We start from the raw sequence: 25,901 nt of genomic DNA, 5'->3' as shown, positions 1-25,901 counted from the left end.
AACCTTACCTCAACTTGAGTCAACAAGATTTGGGGAAAATGTTAGTAATTTGTAATTCACAATACTTTGGGTATATCTGGGGTTTTAAACTGATAAATCATGTATTATTTTTTTTTTCAGTGTTGAAATAATAAAAATTAACATTTTCCTAATAATTTTTCAGTCCATCTATAAGTGTTAATACTGGAGATTAGAGTGAGATCTCAAAAGTGTTTTATACAAATATGAAGTTTTAATAAAGTGTAATTATTCTGAAATTTCATTTTTAGTAATAATCGTGCAATTGTGAAAAACTTTGTCATGCTTTTTAGGCTTGCTCTCTGTAGAGAGAAAGTTAGTGTATTATTGAACTCTCTTGGCAAGAACAGTACCAAGTTGTAACTATTGCAATATATGTTATAAAACAACCAAGATAAAAGTTTAAAATAATTTCTGTTTTAGAACGCCTAATTACAGAAACAGAATGCATAACACAGCAATGTGAGCACTTTATGCTGATGTCGTATTTCCTTATTCTGCATGGTGATGTATCCTTTTGTACTTTCAGGAGGACTGTGAAGTGGAGAATGTTTGGGAGATGGGTGGGTTAGGCATCGTGACCTCGGTACCTATTACTCCCAGGGTGGTGTGTTTTCTCTGTGCCAGCAGTGGACATGTGGAGGTAAAGCATTGTGTTCTGCTGTTGATGACTTAGTTACAGCACCATGTTGTTACCAAAAAATAATAATAATAATCCATAAAACAGAAGAAATTAAAATAATACCTGTAAACCTGTCCTTGCTAGACTCTGCCCTAAGATACTAAAATGGAAGGTATTTGAATTCACTTTGAGAACTTCAGTGGTGCTTAGTTTAGAAGTGAACTCTGTTAGACATAAGGAATGGCATTTTCAAGAGCCCCCTGCATCTCTTCTTAAATGTAATTTGGAATCCCCCAGCTGAGGTAAAGCAGTGGCTTTTGCTTTCTGTTACCTTGAAATTGGAAAGATCGCTCAGTTTTGCTGGAATGGTGTTAGGCAGTGTTGATTTTCCCAGGTATGTCTGTATCTACCAAGAGTTGCAGACCAGTACTGAAACGTGACTGGCAAGGTTTTGGTGCTGTATAAACAGCTGAATTTTGGCTTAAGTTTTGTTAAATGCATTTCCAGGAAAAGACAGGTGTCTTCTCAAAATGTTCAGACTAGCTGTCCTGGGAAGGTGATGCTAGCACTCTAGAAAAGGCGAACAACACTCAAGGAGAATGGGGTTAAGTTCTTCATGTGAACAGCAATGCACTTGGGGATTATGAAGGTCCAGTGGCACATGGAGCCATCCCCTTCTTAGTCAGTTGCTCAAGTGAACAAACAATTCCTCTGTCCTGCTTGTGCCTGCAGTGTTTGTGCCCTAAGGACTGTGCTTTTTCTAGCATGTCTGTCCTTGTAGAGGATCCTTTGAGCTTTCAAATGGCCCATACAAGCTAAACAGAGGGAAAGATGTCTCTTTGCTCTGAATGTGCCTTCCTTGTCCACTAAATGTTTCTTTGGGTGTGGTTGGCTTGTCTTACAGAGAGGGAGGGAAATCCTGAAGAAGCCTGTAGGCCTTTACCAATTTACCAGTACTCAGAGCATGTAGATAAAAGGTACCAGACTCCTATTTGCTGATAGATGCATAATCTGTGTAGACAGGCATGTACTTAGGTTATCTGAAGTACACACTCAGTTTCCCCTATAAAATATACTCATAGATATTCTCGTACTGTCAGCTGTAAAGCAGAATTCGAAGTAGTAAGGAGTGCAAGCGGGCTTGTTTGGGAATTAAGAAAAGGTTTTGACTTGCTAAAACTGCCCTCTCCCCCTTGCAGTTTGTGTATTGTCAGGTCTGTTGTGAGCCTTTCCACAAGTTCTGCTTAGAGGAGAGCGAGCGGCCCCTGGAGGACCAGCTGGAAAACTGGTGCTGTCGTCGCTGCAAGTTCTGCCACGTGTGTGGGAGACAGCACCAGGCCACCAAGGTACCCCAACCTCCAAGTGACCCAGCTAGGCTTCTCTGCGCTGTGCCCAGAGCTTTTTGCTCTCACCCTCAGCTGGTAACTCGGACAGTAGACAGTGGAGTTCACACTCTGTGTGCAGACTGCTGTGTGCGGCTGTGAATTTATCTCAGTTCACTTAGTTGCAACTTCTCCTGTTTCCCTAAATAAGGGATCTAATGTAAAATGAAAATGTCCAAGATTTTGCATCCTTTTTAGGGTTTCTGTTCCAATACTCTTTCCCGTTATTCTTGTAGCAGCTGCTGGAGTGCAATAAGTGCCGAAACAGCTATCACCCGGAGTGCCTGGGCCCAAACTACCCAACAAAACCCACCAAGAAAAAGAAAGTTTGGGTAAGATTTTTTGAAATTTCTTTTGGGGATGATTGACTTAACTGATCATAATGCTACAGGCCAAAGTGCTGCAGTTGACTTGCTCCAGTGCACTGATTTGTCAGTTTAAGGAAGGCTGCCTCTTGCATTGGAAGATGCATTTGGGATTAGGCTTCTTGATGAGGTGGGTTTGTGGTAAAGCAGATGGGTCTTGAACAAGTAGCATTATCAAGGCATTATACCTTTTTTAGTTATAGTAATTCTCCTGATCATAGTCACAGAACGTGGAAGAAGGTCTTCAGAATCAAAGCATTTACTTTGTTAACAAACTTACCAGTTGATAGTGGTATTAAGAGACAGTTTGGATTCATGCCCTACTTTGTGTCTTGCAAGTTTTTGTTCTAAACAGGTGCAAAAGCCTTGCCTATAATGTATTTGTTGCTAATATTTTTTAAGAGTTTTCTACCACGGTGTATTCAGAGTTGGAAAACTGATAAAATAAGACTTTATATTTTAGGTCAGAAGGAATGTCATAACTATATATGCTTTCTTATGCAAAAGGAGTGTTGATACTTTCTTAAGTGCAAATATGAAGCTTTTTTTTTTTTTTTTTTCTCCCTCTTTTTGCATCAGCACCATCTTACCATAAAGGGAGGGAGCCCTTCTCCTTATAGTGGAAATTCTGTTGTTTGGAACTCCTTGTTCTGTTGTATAAGCTATCAGCACTCGTTAAATAATAAAATTATGAAATGTATCATTAGTACAAAAAAAAAAGCCAATGGATAAAAGCAAATAACTCTTGCCAAACATATTTATCTTCCAGATATGTACCAAATGTGTTCGCTGCAAGAGCTGTGGATCAACAACACCAGGGAAGGGGTGGGATGCGCAGTGGTCTCACGACTTTTCACTGTGTCATGATTGTGCCAAACTCTTTGCGAAAGGTATGTAAAATTGTCATTGTTTACAGCTGGTACCTTTTAAGATCCTGTCCTTTAAGGAGATGATGTCAGTGGAGATTGAAATGAGAGCCTCAGGCTGGTGAGCTTATCACTGGTACAAACAGAAAGGGAACCTAGTGTTGGGGCTGTGAATTGGAGCAGTATTGTTTGTGTAGGAAAACCACGTACATCGTTTTACAGAGCATAACGAAAGTAACTATTGTTTTATTGAGAGAATTGAGACTTCACAATTAAGCACTGTACCGGATAAAGCAGTTATTACAGACCTGTTGATCAACGGTTTGAAGCAGCACTTGAAGAAAAAGGTATTTTAAAGGTCTTCTGGCTTAAAAACAGCACATTTTGTATTGTAAAGTGGTTGATCCTTATGTTAGTTACTGTGCATAAGGCCTTTGAGCATAGGAGGGCGCACGCTGGGGGAAAAATCTCAGGGTAAAAAATCTTGACTATTCCACTTAATTTCTTGCCTGTATATCTTTCCAATTTTCATTCTACCCTGTAAAGCTAGTTCATATAGTATTTTATTAGTCTCATCACACCCCACAAAAAAGTGGGTAACCAGTCTTTCAGGCAGGGGGTTTGTTAGGTTGTTTTTTGTGGCCATTGATTTCAGTGCTGTAAAAGTAGATGCAACTGTATTGGTTTCAAAGAGTTGATTTCTTAGCACACCAATAAGTAACCATCGAGCCTTTAAGGTGTGACAGTTGAGCTTCTGGTAAAATCATATCTTATTTTCAGGAAATTTTTGTCCTCTCTGTGACAAATGCTATGATGATGATGACTATGAGAGTAAGATGATGCAGTGTGGAAAATGTGACCGCTGGGTCCACTCCAAATGTGAAAACCTTTCTGGTAAGTCAAATTCGTATCTCCTCACCCCTTAAGTACATGGGGCAGCAAATAGACCAAAGCAATCCAATTTTAGACCTTTCTCCTTGAGTGTTGCATTAACACCCTCACCTGCTGTGATCTGCTTGAAAAATACCTATGAAGTGGAATGATGTATCAGTGACATCCTGAAAGCTTAGGACTTGTTTCAAACGCGGCATCACGCGATGAGTTACACAAGATGCTTTTGTTACACAGAGGGTGTTTGATTTAAACAGTAAGTGTGCTGTACAGAGTAGGGATTTTTCCCAGTACCTGTCCTTCAGTAAAGTAGTTCAGATTACTATTTGCTCTTTTTTTTGTCTCCAGATGAAATGTATGAGATACTCTCTAACTTGCCTGAGAGTGTAGCGTACACCTGCATTAACTGTACAGAACAGCATCCTGCAGAATGGCGTCTTGCACTGGAAAAGGAGCTGCAGGTTTCTTTAAAACAGGTTTTAACAGCCCTGTTGAACTCTAGAACTACTAGCCACTTGCTGCGTTATAGGCAGGTAAGCTGAAGCCTCATTTCCTGTTTCCAGGAGTTGGACTTGATGATCCTTGTGGGTCCCTTCCAACTCCGGATGTTCTATAATTATAGTCCAGCTTGAAGTGTTGCCTGGCATTTGATTTAATTCTGGTATTGCTGTGCATCATACTCAAAACTTTATTGTACTTAAATCACAGTACATGTTGTTTGGTTTTTTGTTTGTTTTTAAAAAAAAATTGTTCATTACTATGGGAATAGAGAAGTGGATATCCATGATTATGACTTTTGAGAATAAAAGAAAAATAGGGTGGTAAAGTTATTCAAGGAATGGGGCAATTGAGGTCTCTGGTGAAATACATTTAGTCTTGAAAAACATATTCAGAAATAGGACTGCTGAGAAGTGAGCTCATGTTGATCAAGTTGATCCTCATGGCTGATCACTGTCCTGCTGTGTGCCTTACAGGTAGCAGCAAAAAGCTGGTTAAAATCTTTTTATTTTTGTCCCTGTATTTTGGACGGGAATTCAGAACTTGAGTCTCCTCTGTTTGGTGTTAATGAGAATCTCTGTGCCTATGAACGTACAGGGGAATACATCATGAGTAGCAGCCACGCTTCAATAGCCAATGTCTGTCTGTCTGTTTGCTGATGTTAACAGGCTGCAAAACCACCTGATTTAAATCCTGAGACAGAAGAGAGCATACCATCCAGAAGCTCTCCTGAAGGTCCCGATCCTCCTGTCCTAACAGAAGTCAGTAAACAGGAAGAGCAGCAACCTCTGGATCTGGAAGGAGTAAAAAGAAAAATGGATCAAGGAGGTTACACTTCTGTGGTATGTCAGAGTTGTAGTGCTCTATTCTAATAATAGCCTCTGAACTGCTTTCTGACCTGTGGTATTTATAACTGAGCATGCTTAAGCCTTTTCTTTATGAACAAGGAAACAGGTTAATGTACTGCTAAAAATAATTCTGGCTGGCACTCATGTTAATGTTGGCCCAAAGACATGTAATTTACACTGTCGTATGCTTCTCTTTAACCAGCAGTGATACTTGGTTAAACTGCTTTTGCTCTTAGTCTTTTGTGTTCGTGGGAACAGAATAGGTCATCCTTTTTTGTGCAGGTTCCAACAAAAAGCCTAGTCAAATATCACTGATGGTAGTCAGTTTTCTGGAAACCAATTCATGTTTGCAGGGATGATCTGTTTAGGGGTCATTTATATAAAATGCTAATGTTGACCAGATCAGTTTTCTTTGCAGGGAGTGCCCTTTTTAAATTATTTTATTTATTTATTTATTACTTTCCCTTCCTCCTTCTACACATCTCGTAGTCTTGAGGAGACATGTATATTGCAAAGTTCCGTTGCAAACATGCTGTTGCTAGACTTTTGACCAAATCCTTGTGAGGTAGTTAGTGTAGATGATTTAAAATCTGTCATCAGCCTGCTCTTGGTTAAGAAGAAAGTTTAGAGTTATGGATTGGTTTGTGCAGCAATTCTGCCAGCCAGTTTGCAACTGCACAGAGCCGATTGCTTCTGCACAGCCAAATTATTTTTCTGCTGAAGTCAATGTTTTGGTTCAGTCTTCTACTCACCTGGAAGTTCATGTGATGCCTTAAAAGTTAATTGAATGATGTAGCTGTACAGAAGATAATCCTGCTGATGCAAAATTTTGTGGCTTTCTTGCAGCTGGATTTTAGTGATGATATTGTGAAGATAATTCAAGCAGCCATTAATTCTGATGGAGGGCAGCCAGAAGTTAAAAAAGCCAATAGCATGGTCAAGTCCTTCTTTATTCGGGTGAGCAGGACTACAGTTATTTTGAAATCTGCTTTGTATTATGCCACTGTTTGTAGCTGTTGGAATTCAAAGGGTCAATTATGGATATTTTCAAGAATAAAATAACCTTGTCAGAGTTGTTGGTGTTCATGAAATCTTACTAGTTGTGCATTTACAGGAGATCTTGGTCAAATTTCTTTGTTTTCATTTTGTTGTATAACGTGTCTAGTGAAATGTTGTTTTCTTTCAGCAAATGGAGCGCGTTTTTCCATGGTTCAGTGTAAAAAAGTCCAGATTTTGGGAGCCAAATAAAGTAACAAGCAAGTAAGTAATTGTTCTGCATCTGACTGTGACATCCTGTGATTTGCCAGCTGTCCAAGCAAAAAGCATCAAGAGAGCCTGTTTGTGGGGTTGGGTTTTTTTTTTTTTTATGATGTTGTGGTTGTGGCGGTGGTGGTTGCTTTCAAAAAGTAAAACAGCAGTCACGTTCCCAGGTTTTATAAACACTTCACTGTTATGAACCAGAGAAACCAAAAGCATTGTTTAGAACTAAGCATACTGCATGGCGGCCTGTCAGTCCTGCCCTTCCTTCCCCCTCCTCCTCGTTATCCTCATCTGATGTGACTCTCCTGTATGTTATCCTCAAAAGAAAACAGCTGCATCACAAACCTTAAAATTTAAGCGAGCGGTCATAGTCTTTGTTGAGAGCATGTGTGGACTGTAAGTAATTAAGTGAGTGGTTGCTGTATGTTGAATGTCAGTGTTGCTAGCAATACAGTGCACAAGGTCATCTGGTGCAGCCAGGTCTGACAGCTGACTCCTTGTTGCGTTTTCAGCAGTGGTATGTTGCCGAACGCAGTGCTGCCTCCTTCGCTTGACCATAATTATGCTCAGTGGCAGGAGCGTGAAGAGAACAACCGCACTGAACAACCCCCTCTGATGAAGAAAATCATTCCAGCTCCAAAACCCAAAGGACCTGGAGAGCCAGATTCACCCACTCCTCTACATCCTCCTACACCACCTATCTCTAGTAAGAAAATAGATAGCAGCACTGTTAGCCCCAAAGCCAGCGCTTCACTTCAAACCCTCTAGTAGTAAAGGGAGAGTAGTAGTATTTTTGCATGTGATTGAAGAATTCTGGAGACTTGTGTGACCTGAAATCATTCAGAAGCCAATACATGTTGATATATTCTTCAGCTTAGCTTTGGCCCAGAAGGACATTTTCACCAGCCTCTCTTCACCCAGAACAAGAGCTGTGGAGAGGCAGATGCATGCTTTCTCTTACTTTCCAAGCTAGTTATTGAAATTTCAGGCTGCTGTTCAGCTCTTCTGTCCTGTTCACTTGCTTACAATTTTTCTAGATAAATTTTTCGCTTTCCTGACCTTCAGAAGTAAAACTCTTTCTCTCTTTTAACTGTAAGGTTCTGACAGAAGCAGAGAAGATAGTCCTGAGCTTAATCCACCTCCAGATGTAGAAGACAACAGGCAGTGTGCGTTGTGCCTGAAATACGGTGATGATAGCGCTAATGTAAGTATCTGGTGTGCCTATTTTGGTAGCAACTGGCTTAAGCAGTACAACAGACATGGTACTGTGAATAGGCTGGATACTTGATTCTAAGAGAGAGTGGGGTGGTTTGTTTTGTTTTGCCTTTTTAGTGTCTTGGTGTGTTGTTTGAAATAAAAATAATCTGCAGCTGCCTTTTGTTCTGGTTAGAAAGTTGCGTGGCATTAACATCAGGGGTGTTGTTAAGAAATTCACCAAGTAACATCGCCACATTTCTGTGAACAGTGTACATTTCTTACACTTAAGCCTCTTGACATGTTTCTATAAGAAGAGAATTTTAAATGTTTTTTCTTCCTAAGGTAGTTTTTTGTATCATGTACTTAGCTGTAGTCTTCTCTGCCTCATTTACGTGTATCTTTTAAGCTCTGAAAGTAGTGCTAGCTTGTTGAACTTTCTTTTGGGGAGAATTTAAATCCGGTGCAGCTGAAACCTGCTAGGCTTTTGTGTCTTGTGGAACATTTGAGGGGGAAAAAAATGGTTTCCTCCCATTCCTTAGGATGCTGGACGTCTTCTGTATATTGGCCAAAATGAATGGACACACGTGAACTGTGCTTTATGGTCAGCAGAAGTGTTTGAAGATGATGATGGTTCTCTGAAAAATGTGCACATGGCTGTGATCCGGGGAAAGCAGCTGGTGAGTATGTGTTCTACCACTGCAGAAGAAAACAACTGACATATATGGTAGCCTGATGTTAGAATCAATTAATTTTTACCTTTATTTTTTGCTTTTGCAGAGATGTGAGTTCTGTCAGAAGTCAGGCGCTACAGTAGGCTGCTGCCTCACTTCCTGTACAAGTAACTATCATTTCATGTGCTCACGAGCCAAGAACTGTGTTTTTCTGGATGATAAGAAGGTTTACTGCCAGAGGCATCGTGATTTGATCAAAGGAGAGGTGAGGTTTTTCTTCCACGCGTTTCTTTGTCTGAAGGTGTAGACAGCCTGTAACTATAAACATTTTTTAAAAGTTAAGATTGAATGTGTTCTTTATGAATGAGGGCCTGACCACAGTGCTGTTAAAAATAAGTCAGTGATATAACAGGCACGAGGAAGTTTGGGAAGAGGTACTATGTCGTGGTTCAAGAACCACACAGAGGATCCGGTACAACAGACAGCGTTGTATATTTATAGTGGTTCCTTTTAAAGTTAATGAGATGTTTTGTGGATTCTTGCTCCAGGTGGTTCCTGAGAATGGGTTTGAAGTTCTTAGGAGAGTTTTTGTGGATTTTGAAGGAATCAGTTTGAGAAGAAAATTTCTGAGTGGCTTGGAACCAGAGAACATCCACATGATGATTGGTGAGGCCTAGTCCCTGAATGTTTCCTCCATTTCTGGTGCTGGCATCTTGTTCATGGGACTTCTCTGTTCCTCTTTTTGCTTAGGTTCAATGACAATAGACTGTTTAGGAATTTTGAATGACCTCTCAGACTGTGAAGATAAGTTGTTTCCCATTGGCTATCAGTGAGTATATGCTTTTTCATGGCGATGTCCTTTACTATGTTAGTGCCAAACTGGCGTTGAAGTAACAAATGTAGAAATTGACCGTAGCTTTCATAAACTGTTCAGAAATCTAATGACTAAGCTAGTTGTGCAGCATGTTGTGATAGAAAGCCTTTATTCATTCTGTGTAATTTCAGGAAACTGAAAAATTTAAAATGTCAAGGCTTACTTGACTAGTGAGTAAAAGATTTTATGTTTGAATTATATTCTAGGTGCTCCAGAGTGTACTGGAGCACAACAGATGCCAGGAAACGCTGTGTGTATACCTGCAAGATCATGGAATGCCGACCACCAGTCATAGAACCTGATATCAACAGCACTGTAGAACACGATGATAACAGAACAATTGCCCATAGCCCAGTTCCCCTTACAGGTAATCTTCTAAGGACTTGTTAAAGATATATTCTCTACATGTTCTTGCCATACTATATCCTTACCAGAAAGTCAGGTAGCAGCTGGGACCTTCTGTCTTTTAAAATTGATTTGGACAGAATCTGCTCCATGATTGCAGTGCCTGCTAACTTAGAAAACTGGAGCCAAACTGAACTACTGTAATAGTGCTTTCTAGTCTATGGATCTGAGATTTTTCTAATGATCTGGAACTATAAATCTTAACTCCAGTGTCAGTGTTGGTATATAACTTGTGGATTGTTAGATACCATGTTAAATAGTAGTGTTGTGCTGCTTCTGTGTTTCCAAACTGCTGCTTCCATACACATATATGAGTTCAAAAAACAAAACAAGAACAAAAGCAATAAACATAAAATCCATATCTTTTTCAGTTTGTAGAAAAGGAATGTTTGGAAGATGTTTAAAATTTTTAACAGCAGTCATCACTGTCAATGTAGAAGTTCATTAAAATTTAACATAGTTTAATGTGTAAGCTGAGGGAAATCAATAGCAGAGTCTAAATTTATTTAATGAATACCCTGGTTCCTCAAGAGAAACCTGATAGCAATATATCAGGTCACAGATTTTAGAATTCAGTAGTGACTTATATTGTTGTTTCTCTTTCATGCCACAACAGAAACTCTATCCAAAGACAGCAGAAATGCACCTGAAATTGTAAACCCACCATCACCAGATCGTCCCATGCATTCTCAGACCTCTAGTTCCTGTTGCTATCCATTGGTCTCAAAGGGTCTTAGGATCAGGACACCGAGTTACCCCTCCACACAGAGGTCTCCTGGCTCTAGGCCTTTACCCTCTGCAGGTATTTCAAGTGCTGTTGGCTTTGATTTATTTTGGTTTTGTTTTGGATTTTCTTTTTGGTTGGTTGGTTCATGTCTTTTTTGGCTTTATTTAGAATGTGACGTTTTGTTTCCTGTTCCAGAAGAAAATGGAAAATGGCAATAGATTTGAGGGAAGGACACTTCTGAAAAACACATTGTAGAGATGGCCTGTCAAGAAATGGATGATTGAAGCAAAAATTTCTGTGGGACTAGGAAAGCAGTGTTTGTCTTAGATATCAGCAGTATGTAAGAACTGTAAGAAGAGTTAGGGGCTTAATAATCTCAGATGATATTTTTCTAGAGGGAATTATAAATCCAATATTTTAGGTCACATAATGTATCTATATGAGTAGCATTTTGTTTAAAAATAATTTTGAAAAATTGCATCTAAAGGTGAGGTACTGAACCCTGACATACAGATTTGTGAGCCTTATGTGGTGAATACTGATTGACAGTATCAGTTTTTAGTATGTATCTGAAATGTCATCATGTTTATGCTATGTGGTTGAAGGGTTTTCATGTTGCTGGTTTGTTGTTTTGTTTGTTTTTGTTTTTGTTTTTTTAATTTATTGTGTTTGTTATGAGGGAATGGGGTATGTATTGATTGTGAAGGATTCAGATCACTTAACAGTCTTCCTTGCTTTATTTTCTCAGGGAGTCCTACGCCAGTGACCCATGAAATAGTTACAGTAGGAGATCCTTTACTGTCCTCTGGACTTAAGAGCATTGGTTCTAGGAGACATAGCACTTCTTCTTTATCACAGCAGCAATCAAAACTCCGTATGATTTCACCTACACGAGCTGGGAATACTTATTCCAGGCACAGTGTCTCTTCAGTTTCCAACACAGGGTCCTCTTCAGAACATGAACTGAGTGTAAAAAATACTGAACGCTTTGTGGGATCTGTGAATTCGGGTACCACAAGTGCTCCAGTTCAAAGCTGCTCTACCAGTTCAAGCTCCCAGAAGACAGCAGCTACAAGTGGAAGTAAAACTTACCAGCCAGATGCATCTCAGTCTTCAGAGGGAAAACATTCAAGTAGTTCGGATTTGTTAGCCAAAAGTGCACCTTCAAAGGGAGAGAAGATGAAAACACTGACCTCAAAGGACCCAGATTACTCAGCTCATATTTTTGCCTCTGGAGGAAACTCCAAAATGTCTACTCAACCAAACAGTTCATCAGGCACAGAAACAAATGTTAAAATAGGAACCTTTCAAGAATCTTCAGGATCATTTTCCTCCAAAGAAACAGTATCTTTTCAGTCTTTGCACCAGAGAGGCCCTAGAAAAGACAGAGATCAGCACTTGGAGCCCGTACAGCCAGATAAAGCTGCTTTGGTTGATGAGATGGATGTAAAGACATTGAAGTCTGCAGGGGTAAATAGCAGATCTCCTGCAGCAAGTGAGCAGGCAGTCTCTGCCTCTAGAGACAGGCGTCAGAAGGGGAAAAAGTTAGCGAAAGAGAGTTTTAAAGAGAAGCATTCCCTGAAATCTCTTGCAGATCCAAGTCAAGCAGTAGGCAGTGATGAAGGAAACCTGAAATCAGAATTTGGTAATCAGGGCTTGGTGACTGAACAAATTAGTCAGAGGTTATGTAATAATATTCCTGCTGAAAAAGCTGGTGAGAAGTCTCCACCCTCACAGGGGTCCTCTAAAGGCTCTGCAGTGCCGATTGAAGTGGCTTCTAAGGAATCACAGGCACCTAGAAAACGCACTGTTAAAGTCACTCTGACACCTCTCAAGATGGAAAATGAAAACCAGTCTAAAGCTGCACAGCAAGAGAGTGATGCTGAACATCAGTCTGCAGGGGCAGAACTGGCTGCTTCGTCAGAGCCCTCGTCTGAAAGCCCAGAAGATAACTCTGTAGTCCAGGAAAGTCCAAATAAAGCACCAGCACAGGAATCTCAGAATAACACGTATGAAAATCTGCCCGTTCAAGATAACAACTTGATGCTTCAGGATGGAACTAAAGCTCAAGAAGAAGGCTCATACAAGCGGAGGTATCCACGGAGAAGTGCACGGGCGAGATCTAACATGTTCTTTGGATTGACACCTCTGTACGGTGTGAGGTCCTACGGAGAAGAAGATATTCCATTCTATAGCAACTCGACTGGGAAGAAGCGAGGAAAGCGGTCTGCAGAAGGACAAGTGGATGGTGCAGATGACTTGAGTACATCAGATGAAGATGACTTGTACTACTATAATTTCACTAGAACAGTGGTTTCCTCGAACACCGAGGAGAGGCTTGCGTCCCATAACTTATTCAGGGAGGAGGAGCAGTGTGATCTTCCAAAAATCTCACAGTTAGATGGCGTGGATGACGGGACTGAAAGTGATACAAGTGTCACAGCCACAACAAGGAAAGTAAATCAAGTAACAAAAAGGAGCGGAAAAGAAAATGGAACAGAAAACATAAAGCTGGATAGAACTGAAGAAGCTGGGGAAAAAGTACAAGTCACAAAGAGCCCCGCTGTCCACAAAACTGATCCAAAGATTGATAACTGCCATTCTGTGAGCAGGGTTAAAACACAAGGTCAGGACTCTCTGGAAGCTCAACTGAGTTCGTTGGAAACAGGTCGTAGGGCTCATGCAAGCACGCCTTCTGATAAGAACTTACTGGATACTTTTAACACAGAACTTCTGAAATCTGATTCTGACAATAACAACAGTGATGACTGCGGAAACATCCTGCCTTCAGACATCATGGACTTCGTGCTGAAGAATACACCATCAATGCAGGCATTAGGAGAAAGTCCAGAGTCGTCATCGTCTGAACTTCTGACACTTGGAGAAGGTTTAGGGCTGGATAGCAACCGTGGCAAGGATATGGGTTTGTTTGAAGTATTTTCCCAACAGCTGCCAACCGCTGAGCCAGTGGACAGCAGTGTTTCTTCCTCCATATCAGCAGAGGAACAATTTGAATTACCCCTGGAACTTCCTTCTGATCTCTCTGTTCTGACGACTCGCAGCCCTACGGTGCCCAGCCAAAACCACAACAGACTTGCTGTAATTTCGGAGTCTTCACTGTCTTCTTCAGGGGAGAGGTCGATACTTGCCTTGCCCTCCACAGAATCTGGGGAAAAAAGAGTTACGGTTACAGAAAAATCTGCTTCCAGTGAGGGTGATACAACTCTTTTGAGTCCAGGAGTAGACCCGAGCCCTGAAGGACACATGACTCCTGACCACTTCATCCAGGGTCACATCGATGCAGAGCACATAGCCAGCCCGCCCTGTGGCCCAGTAGAGCAAGGACACGGCAGCAACCAAGATTTAACTCGGAACAGCGGGACCCCAGGTATCCAGGTGCCCGTGTCACCCACCGTTCCCCTGCAGAACCAGAAATATGTTCCCAATTCCACAGACAGTCCCGGCCCCTCTCAGATTTCCAACGCTGCAGTGCAGACGACACCACCCCACCTCAAGCCAGCCGCAGAAAAACTGCTCGTGGTCAATCAAAACATGCAGCCACTGTACGTCCTCCAAACCCTTCCCAACGGCGTCACTCAGAAGATTCAGCTGACACCTTCTGTTAGCTCAGCACAGAGCGTGATGGAGACTAATGCCTCAGTACTGGGGCCCATGGGAAGCGGGCTGACTCTGACCACGGGATTAAATCCGAGCTTGCCCTCATCTCAGTCATTATTTCCTCCCACCAGCAAAGGATTGTTGCCCATGTCCCACCACCAGCATATACATCCCTTCTCCACCGCCTCGCAGACCGGCTTCCCACCGAATATTGGCAGTCCTTCGCCAGGTCTTCTTATTGGTGTGCAGCCACCCCCTGATCCTCAGCTCTTAGTGTCTGAAGCCAGTCAGAGGACAGACCTCGGTGCCACTGCTTCGACACCAACTGCTGCCCTGGGCAAGAAACGGCCGATATCTCGTCTGCAGTCACGGAAGAACAAGAAGCTGGCTCCCTCTGGAACCCCTTCTGCTATAGCTCCTCCTGATATGGTCTCCAACATGACTTTAATTAATTTCGCTCCTTCCCAAATTTCCAACCACCCGCTGGATTTGGGCACCATTGCAAATTCAACGTCCCATAGAACTGTCCCCAATATTATCAAAAGGTCCAAGTCTGGAGTAATGTATTTCGAGCAAACCTCTTTGCTCCCACAAAGTGGGACTGCTGCTGCAGTTGGCACATCTCCCAGTGTTATCGGGCCAGATGCTGGTCACCTTCCCACGGGGCCTGTATCAGGGCTGGCGTCAAGTTCCTCGGTGCTGAACGTGGTATCCATGCAGGCCACAGCAGCCCCTACTACTGGCGGCTCGGTTCCTAGCCATGTGCTGGGACAAAGTTCGGTAACGTTGACCAGCCCGGGCTTGTTAGGGGACCTTGGTTCCATAAGCAACCTCTTGATCAAAGCTAGTCAGCAGAGCCTTGGTCTTCAGGAGCCGCACATGACTTTACCTCCAGGTTCTGGGATGTTTTCGCAGCTGGGGACGTCACAAACTCCATCTACGGCAGCAATGACAGCTGCATCGAGCATCTGTGTTCTGCCTTCAGCACAGAGCATGAGCATGACAGTCGCTCAGTCGTCTGCTGAGCCAGAAGGCTCTTACCAGCTTCAGCACATGACACAACTCTTAGCCAGCAAGACTGGAATCGCTTCCTCGCAGCTAGACCTCGGTGCGGCTTCAGCAACAGCTCAGCTGTCGAGCTTCCCCCAGCTGGTTGATGTTCCCAGCAGTACGGGCCTCGAACAAAACAAGGTTTCCTCATCTGTGATGCACGCCAGTTCAGCATCTCCTGGAGGCTCCCCGTCATCCGGTCAGCAGTCTGCCAGCAGCTCTATGCTCGGTCCCACAAAAATGAAGCCAAAAATCAAGCGCATTCAGCCGTCTTTAGAGAAAGGGAATGGAAAGAAGCACAAAACTTCTCACTTGTGGGCTGGTTCCTCTGAAGCACACGTTCCCGACAGAGGGGCTGTGGCTGTACCCCAGGTCTCAGCTACACGGTAAGAGAAGTGTTTGCTTTGCTCATCTGTGAGACTGTAACAATATAGGAGAGGATCTTTCTCTAATTTCTACTGCAGATTTGCCTTTTGATAATTTTTAATGTAAAAAAACTCAGCTGTCAGTGGGAAGCAGATCTCTAAAGAAGTTAGTAAGTAGACCTTTTACCTCTGGAAGAGGAAGGATGAGGAAGTTAAGACTTTGAGGATTGGGGTTAGGAGGATTTCTATTTGTCGTTGACAACTCTGGCAAATTAAGGAATGTGTTAGATGTATTGGTTGAGAATATGGTACTGGAACAGGTGTTGTGTTCTATTCCTGTATGCTGTTAGTGTATTTAAGTGCTCAAGAAGTTTTAATAGTAGTATTAGCAGTGTTCTAAGGCACCAAAATGCTGCGCTGTTACCCTGTTGCCCTGGTAATTTTGATTATGAAATTTAAACTGCATGCCTATATCTGCAAGTGTAATGCCTCTCCAGTATGTGCTTTATTCTTCCTGCCCCTCTTCCATCCTCGCGAGGCCGTGCAGGCAAGAGGGACTGGGGAGGAACTGAGAGAACTGGAAGAATCTGGCTCTTGACTTTGTCAGAACAGCAGAGTGCATTAGTCTCTTACAGTAGAGGGTTATTTTCCAAACCTTAAATTAAGATGACATTTGAATTGACTTCGAAATATGGATCTGTAGAGAGAAACGGAATTGTTGGTCTATGTTTTACATACAAAGCTAGATGGTTTTATGGATATAGCACTTGGTTGTCACCTAGTGTGACTGCCAACAATTATGCATTTCACCAGGGAGATGTAGCACTTATTTCCAATTCCTTCTACATTAAAGAACAGACCAAAATGAGCGCTGGTGCTAAAAGGTGGTAGCATCCATCTTATGGTAACTGACAAATATTGCACATCACTTGTGTGATTACTTGATCACCTCCATGTCTTGCAAGATATCTGATGCTTGAACAGATGATCTAGAGCTATTTGGACAGCTTCATCTTTTTAAATAGCTTTTTTGTGTTGCTGTTATTTGCGAATTTGTTTTAGTCTGGAAATGTTTGCTGTGGCTGTCAGCATTCCACCATGCTTCCCTTCACCCCTGAGCTTTATTGCTTATGGTCGCTCAGAATTGTTTCTCTTGCAACCAGATTCATGCTACTCTTTTGAGTGCAAGTCTTGAATCTCATGTAGCACTGGAAACGTGATCTATTTTAGCACAGGAGCAGTTGTTGTCACTACCTGTGTAGTTCTGCTGAACTGCTGAATCACTTGTGGTAACTCCCAGTGGATCTATTACTGCCTTCCAGTCTGGGGTATGCTGTACATGAATAGTCAGGTGTTTTGAATGTTCCTAACTGTTTTTCTTCCAGGACTCCTGCTGTGAAGGCAGATGTGCAGGATGCAGCAAGCATCGATCAGCCATCACAGAAACAATGTGGCCAGTCTGCAGGGTAAGCATGAAATACACCTTTCCCTCAGGTTCTGCTGGCTTAAGTTTAAAGAAATTTATTTGGAGAATGTGAGAAGTCTTTGCTACCCAAATTATCTTGGGAGCTTTTAGTCTCTCGTGAGCAGCTACATTTACTTTCAGTATGAAACCATTTTTTAAAATAAAATTGAATATAGCTTTGGGAAGCTTATTGCTTACTCAAACAACTTTGGCTGATCATATGTTAGCATATAACTTATTACAGAATAGGACTAATAAACAGAACAGGTCGCAGATTGTATTAAATCAGGCTGCTACCTGCAGACTGATAGGTACCACAAAAATAAATGCTAGAGAGTAGAATCTTGTTTGTTCATTTCCAGTTGAACTGCTGTTAGAATATATCTGCAAAATGTTTTTTGTTTTTTTCCTCTGTCTAGTCCCCAGATTTTGTAGTTGACTCTTCATGGCTGGTGAGCCTACCAGATTAATAGCTACAAAAGCCTTTGATTTACAGAATAAGTACGCTAGGATTGGCTTTGCCTTGGATAACTGCTTGCTGTCTTCCCATGATTTTCCAAGGCCACCAAAGTTAATTATGTAGCCGTCTTATAATTAAAAATGAACGAACAAAAATAAATAAATTAATAAAAGAAATGTGAGCTTATTTAGCACTGATTTAGTCACTGAAAAATGGGAATGAAGTAGGTTATTAAGTAGTTTTAATTCTCACTTCCCTCTAAAGGCAAATGTCAGTCCTCGCGGAACCTCAGTCAACACAGACTTCAGCAAATGAGCAAGAAAATGCAGGTATGTTGCTTCTTCAAGAGCACCAAGTCCTGGGACTCTCCAAATTGGGAAATTATTACTTTGTCTCTCTTGTTCTTGCAGAAGAAAATCTCGGATCTAATACTCTTTTTAGTCACGCTTTAAAGTGAGGAAAGGTTTGATCACTTTAAATAAAATCTGTACAAATAGTTGTCTCTACTTTTAGCTTGTGGGAATTTCAGTACTTGAGATTTTACACTCTTACTACAACACTATCTAGAATTCTTTCCTTTGTTCTTGAAGTATTGGTTCTCAGAAAGCACATCTTGGGATGACTGCTAGATATGAGAGCTCCGAGGCACTTTATGGATGTTCTAAACTAAATCTGGAAGTGTATATTGCTACCTTCAACCTCTTCACAGTCCAATGTCATTTATATACAATTGCAGTAGCATGGATAGTTCTCACTTATAACATTTTTTCTTCTCTTCCTCATTCCTGCAAATTGGCATTTGTGGAGCATGATTTCTGTGGAAACTTGGTTCTCCTGTAATAGCAGTTAGAAGCTGCTGATGTGATCTGTTGTTAAGCATCTTCAGTATGAACAAATTCACGAAGATGTAAATTTTGTCTCTTCACAAAGATGTGAATTTTGGTAAACATATGAGTCTTTACCTTAGTGAAATTGTAATTTGAACTTTGTAGGTTCTTCTTAGACATATTTACTGGTCAAAAGGCAAGTCAGTATGTAAGTAATTTATTCAGTTGTGCAACAACCAATGGGTAAAAGAAAAATCATTCTACCTAATTTCCATCTTCATAGTAGCTTCTGTCTTTTCTAGGCTCAAAAGCTATTGAGGAAGAAGAGAGCACTTTCAGCTCCCCACTTATGTTTTGGCTTCAACAAGAACAAAAGAGGAAAGAATGTCTTGGTGAGAAGAAACCGAAGAAAGGTTTGGTTTTTGAGATATCAAGTGATGATGGCTTTCAAATCTGTGCAGAAAGTATTGAAGGTAAGAACTGTGCTTTTCTTTTGTATTGGTTTTAACTTTCCTTGCTAGAAGTAAAATTGTGACTTCTGAGAATCTGTTACTTGTTTTTATATGTTCAAAAAAAAAAAAAAAAACTCCTGATTTACAGCCCTAGAACAATCCTAGTTCCTAGCAATGTTAAAAGATAGATAGATAGATAGATAGATCACTGTCCCATATTGTTTTATCAATTGCCCAACAGTGTTGAGCCATAGTTTGTCAAGAAACAGTGTAGATCAGACAGTATGGCATTTAGACTTATCCTCCAGAGCAATTGCTGAAGAAGCTTACTTCTCTTTTATGATGCAGTGAATTTTGGAGAGGATGGAAGCAATGGAATGCAAAGATCTTAATTTATGGTCCATGAATGGAATGCAAACTTCGTATTATCTGATTAGCATATTTAAATGTGAACGTTTTGTTGGAAAACAGCATACTGCACGTACACTTAGAAATCTACTAATAGTAGGTTGTTTCACTGGAAACCTGGTAAAACATGAAAATATAGAGACATAGCAAGGTACCCGTTTTGGCAGTCTTCAGTGCCCAACGCTTTGGATACTCTTTCACTGCTTTGTCGTCTTTTTGTGTAACTGCAGATGCTTGGAAGTCACTAACTGACAAAGTTCAAGAAGCCCGTTCAAATGCCCGCCTGAAACAGCTATCTTTTGCAGGTAACATCCAGTTTTTCTTATGTAGAGTGAACTAGCTAATCCAATGCTTCTGTGAAAATTGCAGGCTAGCAAAAAAGTGATATTTAATGAGTTGCTGTATCCTCCTTTTTCTAGTCTGCATGGTCAGGTTTTTTTTGTTTCATTTTTGTTGTTGTGCTCTATTTCATATTCCAGGTGTGAATGGTTTGAGGATGCTGGGCATTATCCACGATACTGTTGTGTTTCTGATTGAGCAACTTTATGGAGCAAAGCACTGCCACAACTACAAGTTCAGATTTCATAAACCAGAGGAGGCCAATGAGCCGCCTCTGAATCCACATGGCTCTGCTAGGGCCGAAGTCCACCTGAGGCAAGTGTGAGCTTTGTCATTGTTAAGGGTAATGGTCCATTGGCTTGTTTAATCCTATGTCAGGGCACAAGCAACAAGTCTCTAGAGCACTTTCTGCTCTCAGTTAAAAAGAAATGTTAGCAGCTTTCTCAGGTAAATCAATTATATTGCATCTTGTGAGTCTGTGCATTTTTCTGTGCAATCCTGTTGTCAGTTGCTTTGTTTAACAAAGCTTTCCTGGCTAGTGCCTTCATTTATAGTTCTCAGAAACTATTGTGCCTTACCCTGATGCATAGAAAGCTGTGAAAGAGGACAGACAGGAGAAGGTGTGAAGCAATAAACATGTCAAGTTGTTGTGGCAACCAAATGTTTCAATTATTTTTAGTTAGTAACACAAAATTCCTTTGATCTCATTAAATTGCAGGAAATCTGCATTTGATATGTTTAATTTCTTGGCATCTAAACACCGACAGCCACCAGAATACAACCCCAACGATGAGGAAGAGGAGGAAGTACAACTGAAATCAGCCCGGTATGTAGCAGGGTTTAAAGGTGGAAAATAAAGCTGTGGTGTTAAAACTAAGAGATAAGGCTTAGTTGTGTGTTGTGGGTTTTGAGGTGGTATTTCAAACTTCAAAGCTACAAAGCCCTAGAAAATACAGGGGAGACTCCTACAGTAACGAGATAACTGACAACTGGTCTGATTGGTCACCTTCAGGCTTCCTTTCGATGTTTCTTTTCCCTGCTAATGTAAGGCGAACATTCTGATGAGAATTTCATGAGTAAAGGGAGAAAATGACCTGTATTGAAAGAAAGGATTGCTGATTAGCAATGAGTTTGTTTGAGTTAAGATATGAGAGAAAGAACTGCTCTACACGTAGTGTGGATGCGTGCACGTGTGTATTACACTGAATTAATTTTGACTGTGTTCTCAGTGGGCTGCAGTGACTGAAAGTTGATGTCTTGGAAACTATTCTAGGTAATACACATGGCATGGGCTCTCACATAAATGTCATCACTTAGTAGCATCTCTCTGTTCTAGGAGGGCAACCAGTATGGATCTGCCAATGCCCATGCGATTCCGACACCTGAAGAAGACCTCCAAGGAGGCAGTTGGTGTTTACAGGTATGGTTTTGTTCTGGTACTCTCAGATGGGCATCTCGGACAGAGAAAGGTAAAAACTGAAAACCTGTGAAGTCGTGGTGCAAAATTGAGGGGAAGAAGCATCTTTGTTTGTTTGTTTTTATTTGAAGAAGTAATCCTCAGCACAAACTACTTATTCCTGCTGACTCCTCTTGGTGATAGCCAAGGCATTTGCTTAGGAGTGGACAGAAGAGCTCTAGTGGTGTTCTCATTGGCAGTACGTTGTAGAAGTGTGACATAATGCTGTGGGCCTTGTAATGAAATAACTTGTTTTCTGCAGCGTTTGCAGTCCTACATTTCCAAGTTTCACTTGTATTTTTTGAAATATTCTCTTACCCTGTTGCTTTTTTAGGTCTCCCATCCATGGCCGGGGCCTGTTCTGCAAAAGGAACATCGATGCAGGTGAGATGGTGATCGAATATTCGGGCAATGTCATTCGCTCCATCCTCACTGACAAACGAGAGAAGTACTATGACAGTAAGGTGAGTTTTGAGGGCTTTTGCAGAACTTCTTCAAAAGCATAACAGGCCACTTTTCCCATTGGGTCATCTAAGGAAATACAGCAGACAGTGAACTTGGCTATTAATCAGGCTTTGGGGTCAAAGCTCTTTGTAACAAGAACTTGTACTTGCTGGAGCTCTAGATCATTTCTTATTTTCTCCTCTGGACTGGGACAAACATCAGTGGGGTCTTCATGTTGCAGATCCAAAGGGTGAAGGGATGAAATAATTCAAGCATGAGCTTATGAAGACAAGTGAAGAGAGGTTGCGGATATTCTTAATGACCTGACTTTTGGTTGCCACATCTCTGTAATGATCTAAGCTGTCTGTTAGAGTAGCTATCTCTTCGCCTCACTTGCCTAATTATCTTTCTGTCCTCTGTGTAGGGGATTGGTTGCTACATGTTCCGCATCGATGACTCTGAAGTGGTGGATGCCACCATGCATGGGAATGCAGCCCGCTTCATCAATCACTCTTGTGAGCCCAACTGCTACTCCCGGGTCATCAACATTGATGGCCAAAAACACATTGTCATCTTCGCCATGCGCAAAATCTACCGGGGGGAAGAACTTACGTATGACTACAAGTTCCCCATCGAAGACGCCAGCAACAAACTGCCCTGTAACTGCGGTGCCAAGAAGTGCAGGAAGTTTTTAAACTAGAACTTCCGTGACCTGCAAGTGAGCCCTAAAGGGCCTGGGGCGAACCAAAGCTTCTAGTGAATCCCTACCCTGCCATTCGCAAGGGAGAGGGAAGGACGGAGGCAGGAATGAAGATCAGCTGGGCTCAGGGACCTAACTGGCGGCTGTGTTTCTCTGTCAGAGTCCACATCTTCATGTCTCGCATGCGCACACTTACCCTTATGAAAGACACAGGCGACTGGAGAAGATCCTCAGTGTGATTATGTTTTTGCTATTGTCGTTCCTGCCCCAACCCTCAGAATTTGTTTGTCAGAATGGGGCTGATGAGTGGGAGAGGGGAGGGTAGACAGACCCAGGTATAGGGGAGTCCTCACGGATCCCGTCCTTCTGTTGTCTCTTGGCTCAAAGTGGTGAATGTGGAGTTCTTGTTTTCATTCGACTGTCGTGTCATAAGTTTTGAAAGCACAGTATGTGACTGCTCTTTTCTCCTAGGGAGAGAAACTGTGTCCCACCAACCAGCTACTCTGAGAACTTTGTACGTGTCTGTGATTCCTTGTGCTATGCATCTCCAAAACACTATTTGTGAGTTGGTTGGTACACTGTGTGGCATAGGTGGCCTGCTGCGCCGCGTGGGTCTGGCTTAATCTGTTTTAATCTAGGAAGACTGAATGGGGGAGAGCATCAGATAGCAGCCGAAGGTAAACTGAGAAGGATTTGGATAGTGTTTCGCTCTGAAATTCCTGCCCGAGTGCAGGGGAATTCCTGGCATTCTTTAGCAGAGAAAGGGCTTGTGCCAACTGGTTTCAGAGCTGTAAATCTTTGAGAGCAAACTGCTTGCTTTCAGCAGCACCCTCCCTCTGCCGTGTAGGAGGGAAACGGCGTTTTCCCATGTTCCTGTCGTCAGAGGCTGTCTTTCTCCTTTGACCTAGGGACTGAAAGGCTCCTCTGGCGACAGAGGTGTGTCTGCTACTGTGGGGCTGCCCCAAGGGACAAACGTCTTCAGGGGAGAGAAGCAGTGGTGGCAGCGGGTTCTGCTGTTGGCCGCTTGTGGCTGTAGAGCAAGAACTAGGAGCGACTTCTGAGGACGCTTCCCCGGGAGCTGCTCTGCTCAGCCTCCCCGAGCAGCGTCCCAGGGTGTGATGTAGAGACAAACAAGTGACTTCTCCAGGCACGTGCCTGTCGCGACCCGTCTTCGGTGTGTAGTTTCGTGATCTGCTATGAAAGGCACAGGAAGAGGCACCAAAATGGAGTGTAAATTCTCTGAAAACGCAAGGCCAAACACTAACCAGCCCCATGTACTCCGTGCAGCACTTAGAAACGCATAGGAATAAATCAATTAGCGATTGGCACAGCTGAAATTGTGGTAGCTGAAGAATCGAGCTTATCTGAAGTGAATCAGAAGACACTATTGTCCTGGTGAAAGTAATGTAAATCCTCCTCCCTTTTGGGTCTGCTCCACGCCTCAAAAAAAAAAAAAAATGGAAAGAAAAAGCCCCAAGCCTAACAAATTAAGACATTGGATTTTACTCTGTTCTGTTTACAGTTTAGTATTTAAGGTTTTATAAATGTAAATATATTTTGTATATTTTTCTATGAGAAGCACTTCATAGGTAAAAGCACTTATGACGAGGCTTTTTAAACAGTGGTATTATCCTAATTTAAAAGAATCTGTTTTTAATATTGTTTTTATTTTCATAGGACGGTTATAGGAAATATCTGGCTGGACACAGTCTGATCCTTTCTCCAGAGAGAGGGGTACACTTTATTTTTATTTTTTAATCTTGTTCTGCCTTTTTGACTTCAGTAACTGTTTCTAGGAGGTTTGGCTGGACCTTAAACTTTTATTTTCTTGTCAAGATAGGGGCAGGAGGAAGAATTGCCCAGCTTAGGAGGAGTTTGACTCATGGGAACTGTATCTGAACACGGAGGCATGATTCTGCCTTGCCACACACCCGTACCCTGTGTGTATTTCAGGAAAGAGAGAGAGAGAGAACTGACCCTTAGTAACTTCACCTCTTCTGCTTGGCGTTCAGGATGAGCATTTGTGGGAGCATTTCCCACCCTGCCGTGTCCACTCAGCTCAGCTGTCCCTAAAGGGGGGGCTTGGATGAGTGTGGGGCTGGGGCAGTGAGGGGCATCCCCAGCCCAGGTCAGCTGCACGGGCCCCTCGCTGCGCCCAGGGGCAGGTCCTGCTCCGGTCCCCGGGTCGTGTCCCCGTCACGGAGGGTCAGTGTGCCGCTCATCACTGCTTTGTCCGGAGCAGCTCCCCTGGAGAAAGACTGCACCTTCCTTCTCTAGGTAAATCCACAGCTCTCTGGACACAGAAACATGGTCCTGTGGAAATCTGTCGAAGCAATAGGGCCCCGGCCCTCCTCGGCTCGCCGCCGTTTGGGGTGGTGCGGGGCACGCACCCACGCGTGCGCTCCTGATCCCACAGCGTCTCTCTTGAGACGAGAGCAATCGTTCCTTGGAGCAGTTAAACCATGAAGCACCCTTGCTTTTTGTAAACTGTCCCTGTGGGTAGGTTAGTAGCTGTTTTGGGGGCTGCCAAATCGCAAGGCAACCCCAAAACTGCACGAGCAGTTTGTAGGAAATGGACCGAACTGACTGAACTCCCCACGCTTGCAGGCTTGCACTCCGTTATCTGTGCGCTTCAGGCCCCGAGACCTCTTCCTCTGACCTGGGAATGAAATACAGCACTCACGGGGTCAGGAACTGCTGGTTTCCTTTCTTTATTGCACTGCGTGATTATTATTTGGTAATAACTGTTTAAAGAAGAGTCAAATTGAAGCTGCATTTGTTACTGAAACGATTTGATGCACTGACAGTTTGGGAACGCACATACCTTGAGAAGGCCAAAAAGCGCGTCTGGGGGCGAGATCTCAGCCCTGCCTCCGCGGACGCGGCTGCTCTTTGTCCTTTTTCTTTCTTGGTTTTGACAGCATTGCTGGGGGACAGCTCTCACCGTGGTTAAACCTGAGAACCGTGTGCGGAAAGAGGGGGGCGCGGCGTGCCCCGCCGGCAGCTCCCTGCCGCTCTGCGGGGGCAGGAGGGCGTCCAGACTGGGAAATGGGTGGCTGGGGAACCCGAGGGAAAGCCCCGGGAGCACCCCGGGAGCCAGGCACCAGGAATCCCCTCCTGCAAGGACTGGTGGAGCAGACGGGCCCGGTGGGGCCCCCGCTCGCTGTTCGCTTTGCTGCTATACCTGCGGCGGCTGCCTGGGCAGGTGCCGCTGTGGCCAGTGAAAGTGTCTGTACCCAGAGAAGCTGAGCTGTGCCGCCGGGCCGGGGTGTCCACGCTCCTGTCCCGCTCGCAGCGTTTGACTCTCTCTTTTGGGCGAATGGAAATAAGGCAGGGAGAGGCCTCGGCAGCCAGCGCGTGCGTGTCCTGTCACCCGTGAGATGCTTGCCTGCGTGTGCCCTTCCACCCCGTTCTGCCTGGGCTAACGGTGAGCACAGCACAGCTTCCCAGTCTATGAATGTATATTTTATAAGGACTGACACAGATCATGATATCTGAAAATACTAAAAAAAAAAAAAAAAAAAAAAAAAAAAATGGAACCTTAGGGCGTTTTATTTTTTATTTGTACAAACCGATTTTTTTTTTTAAAGGAAAAGCGGGTCATTGCAAAGGGCTGGGTATCTTTCTGTTCGTTGTTTTTCTTTCATTTCAAAGCAATACCAGGTTCTTCAGTGAGATGGTCTTTGTGCAGAA

General features: G+C 42.8%; 1 protein-coding gene across 1 annotated transcript in view; it reads left to right on the top strand.

Annotated features, from left to right (window-relative positions):
- Nucleotides 1–25,742, top strand: part of KMT2A (lysine methyltransferase 2A) — a 45,053-nt gene extending 19,311 nt beyond the window's left edge. Inside the window, exons 10-36 of the mRNA XM_032201784.1 lie at nt 548–661; nt 1,840–1,986; nt 2,259–2,354; nt 3,157–3,277; nt 4,034–4,147; nt 4,493–4,677; nt 5,311–5,484; nt 6,337–6,447; nt 6,677–6,750; nt 7,263–7,456; nt 7,848–7,954; nt 8,487–8,624; nt 8,725–8,883; nt 9,167–9,284; nt 9,369–9,447; nt 9,699–9,859; nt 10,514–10,699; nt 11,373–15,678; nt 17,043–17,123; nt 17,847–17,911; nt 18,712–18,882; nt 19,500–19,574; nt 19,749–19,923; nt 20,327–20,434; nt 20,945–21,028; nt 21,399–21,528; nt 21,933–25,742. Of these exons, the coding sequence (XP_032057675.1) occupies nt 548–661; nt 1,840–1,986; nt 2,259–2,354; nt 3,157–3,277; nt 4,034–4,147; nt 4,493–4,677; nt 5,311–5,484; nt 6,337–6,447; nt 6,677–6,750; nt 7,263–7,456; nt 7,848–7,954; nt 8,487–8,624; nt 8,725–8,883; nt 9,167–9,284; nt 9,369–9,447; nt 9,699–9,859; nt 10,514–10,699; nt 11,373–15,678; nt 17,043–17,123; nt 17,847–17,911; nt 18,712–18,882; nt 19,500–19,574; nt 19,749–19,923; nt 20,327–20,434; nt 20,945–21,028; nt 21,399–21,528; nt 21,933–22,208 (7,749 nt within the window). The 3' untranslated portion in view covers nt 22,209–25,742. The remainder of the gene's footprint in view (nt 1–547; nt 662–1,839; nt 1,987–2,258; nt 2,355–3,156; nt 3,278–4,033; nt 4,148–4,492; nt 4,678–5,310; nt 5,485–6,336; nt 6,448–6,676; nt 6,751–7,262; nt 7,457–7,847; nt 7,955–8,486; nt 8,625–8,724; nt 8,884–9,166; nt 9,285–9,368; nt 9,448–9,698; nt 9,860–10,513; nt 10,700–11,372; nt 15,679–17,042; nt 17,124–17,846; nt 17,912–18,711; nt 18,883–19,499; nt 19,575–19,748; nt 19,924–20,326; nt 20,435–20,944; nt 21,029–21,398; nt 21,529–21,932) is intronic.
- The last annotated feature ends 159 nt before the right edge of the window (nt 25,743–25,901 follow it).

Source organism: Aythya fuligula, chromosome 22 (genome assembly GCF_009819795.1).
Source record: "Aythya fuligula isolate bAytFul2 chromosome 22, bAytFul2.pri, whole genome shotgun sequence".
NCBI classification, from domain to species: Eukaryota; Metazoa; Chordata; class Aves; order Anseriformes; family Anatidae; genus Aythya; species Aythya fuligula.
This window is presented reverse-complemented; position numbering and strand designations above follow the sequence as displayed.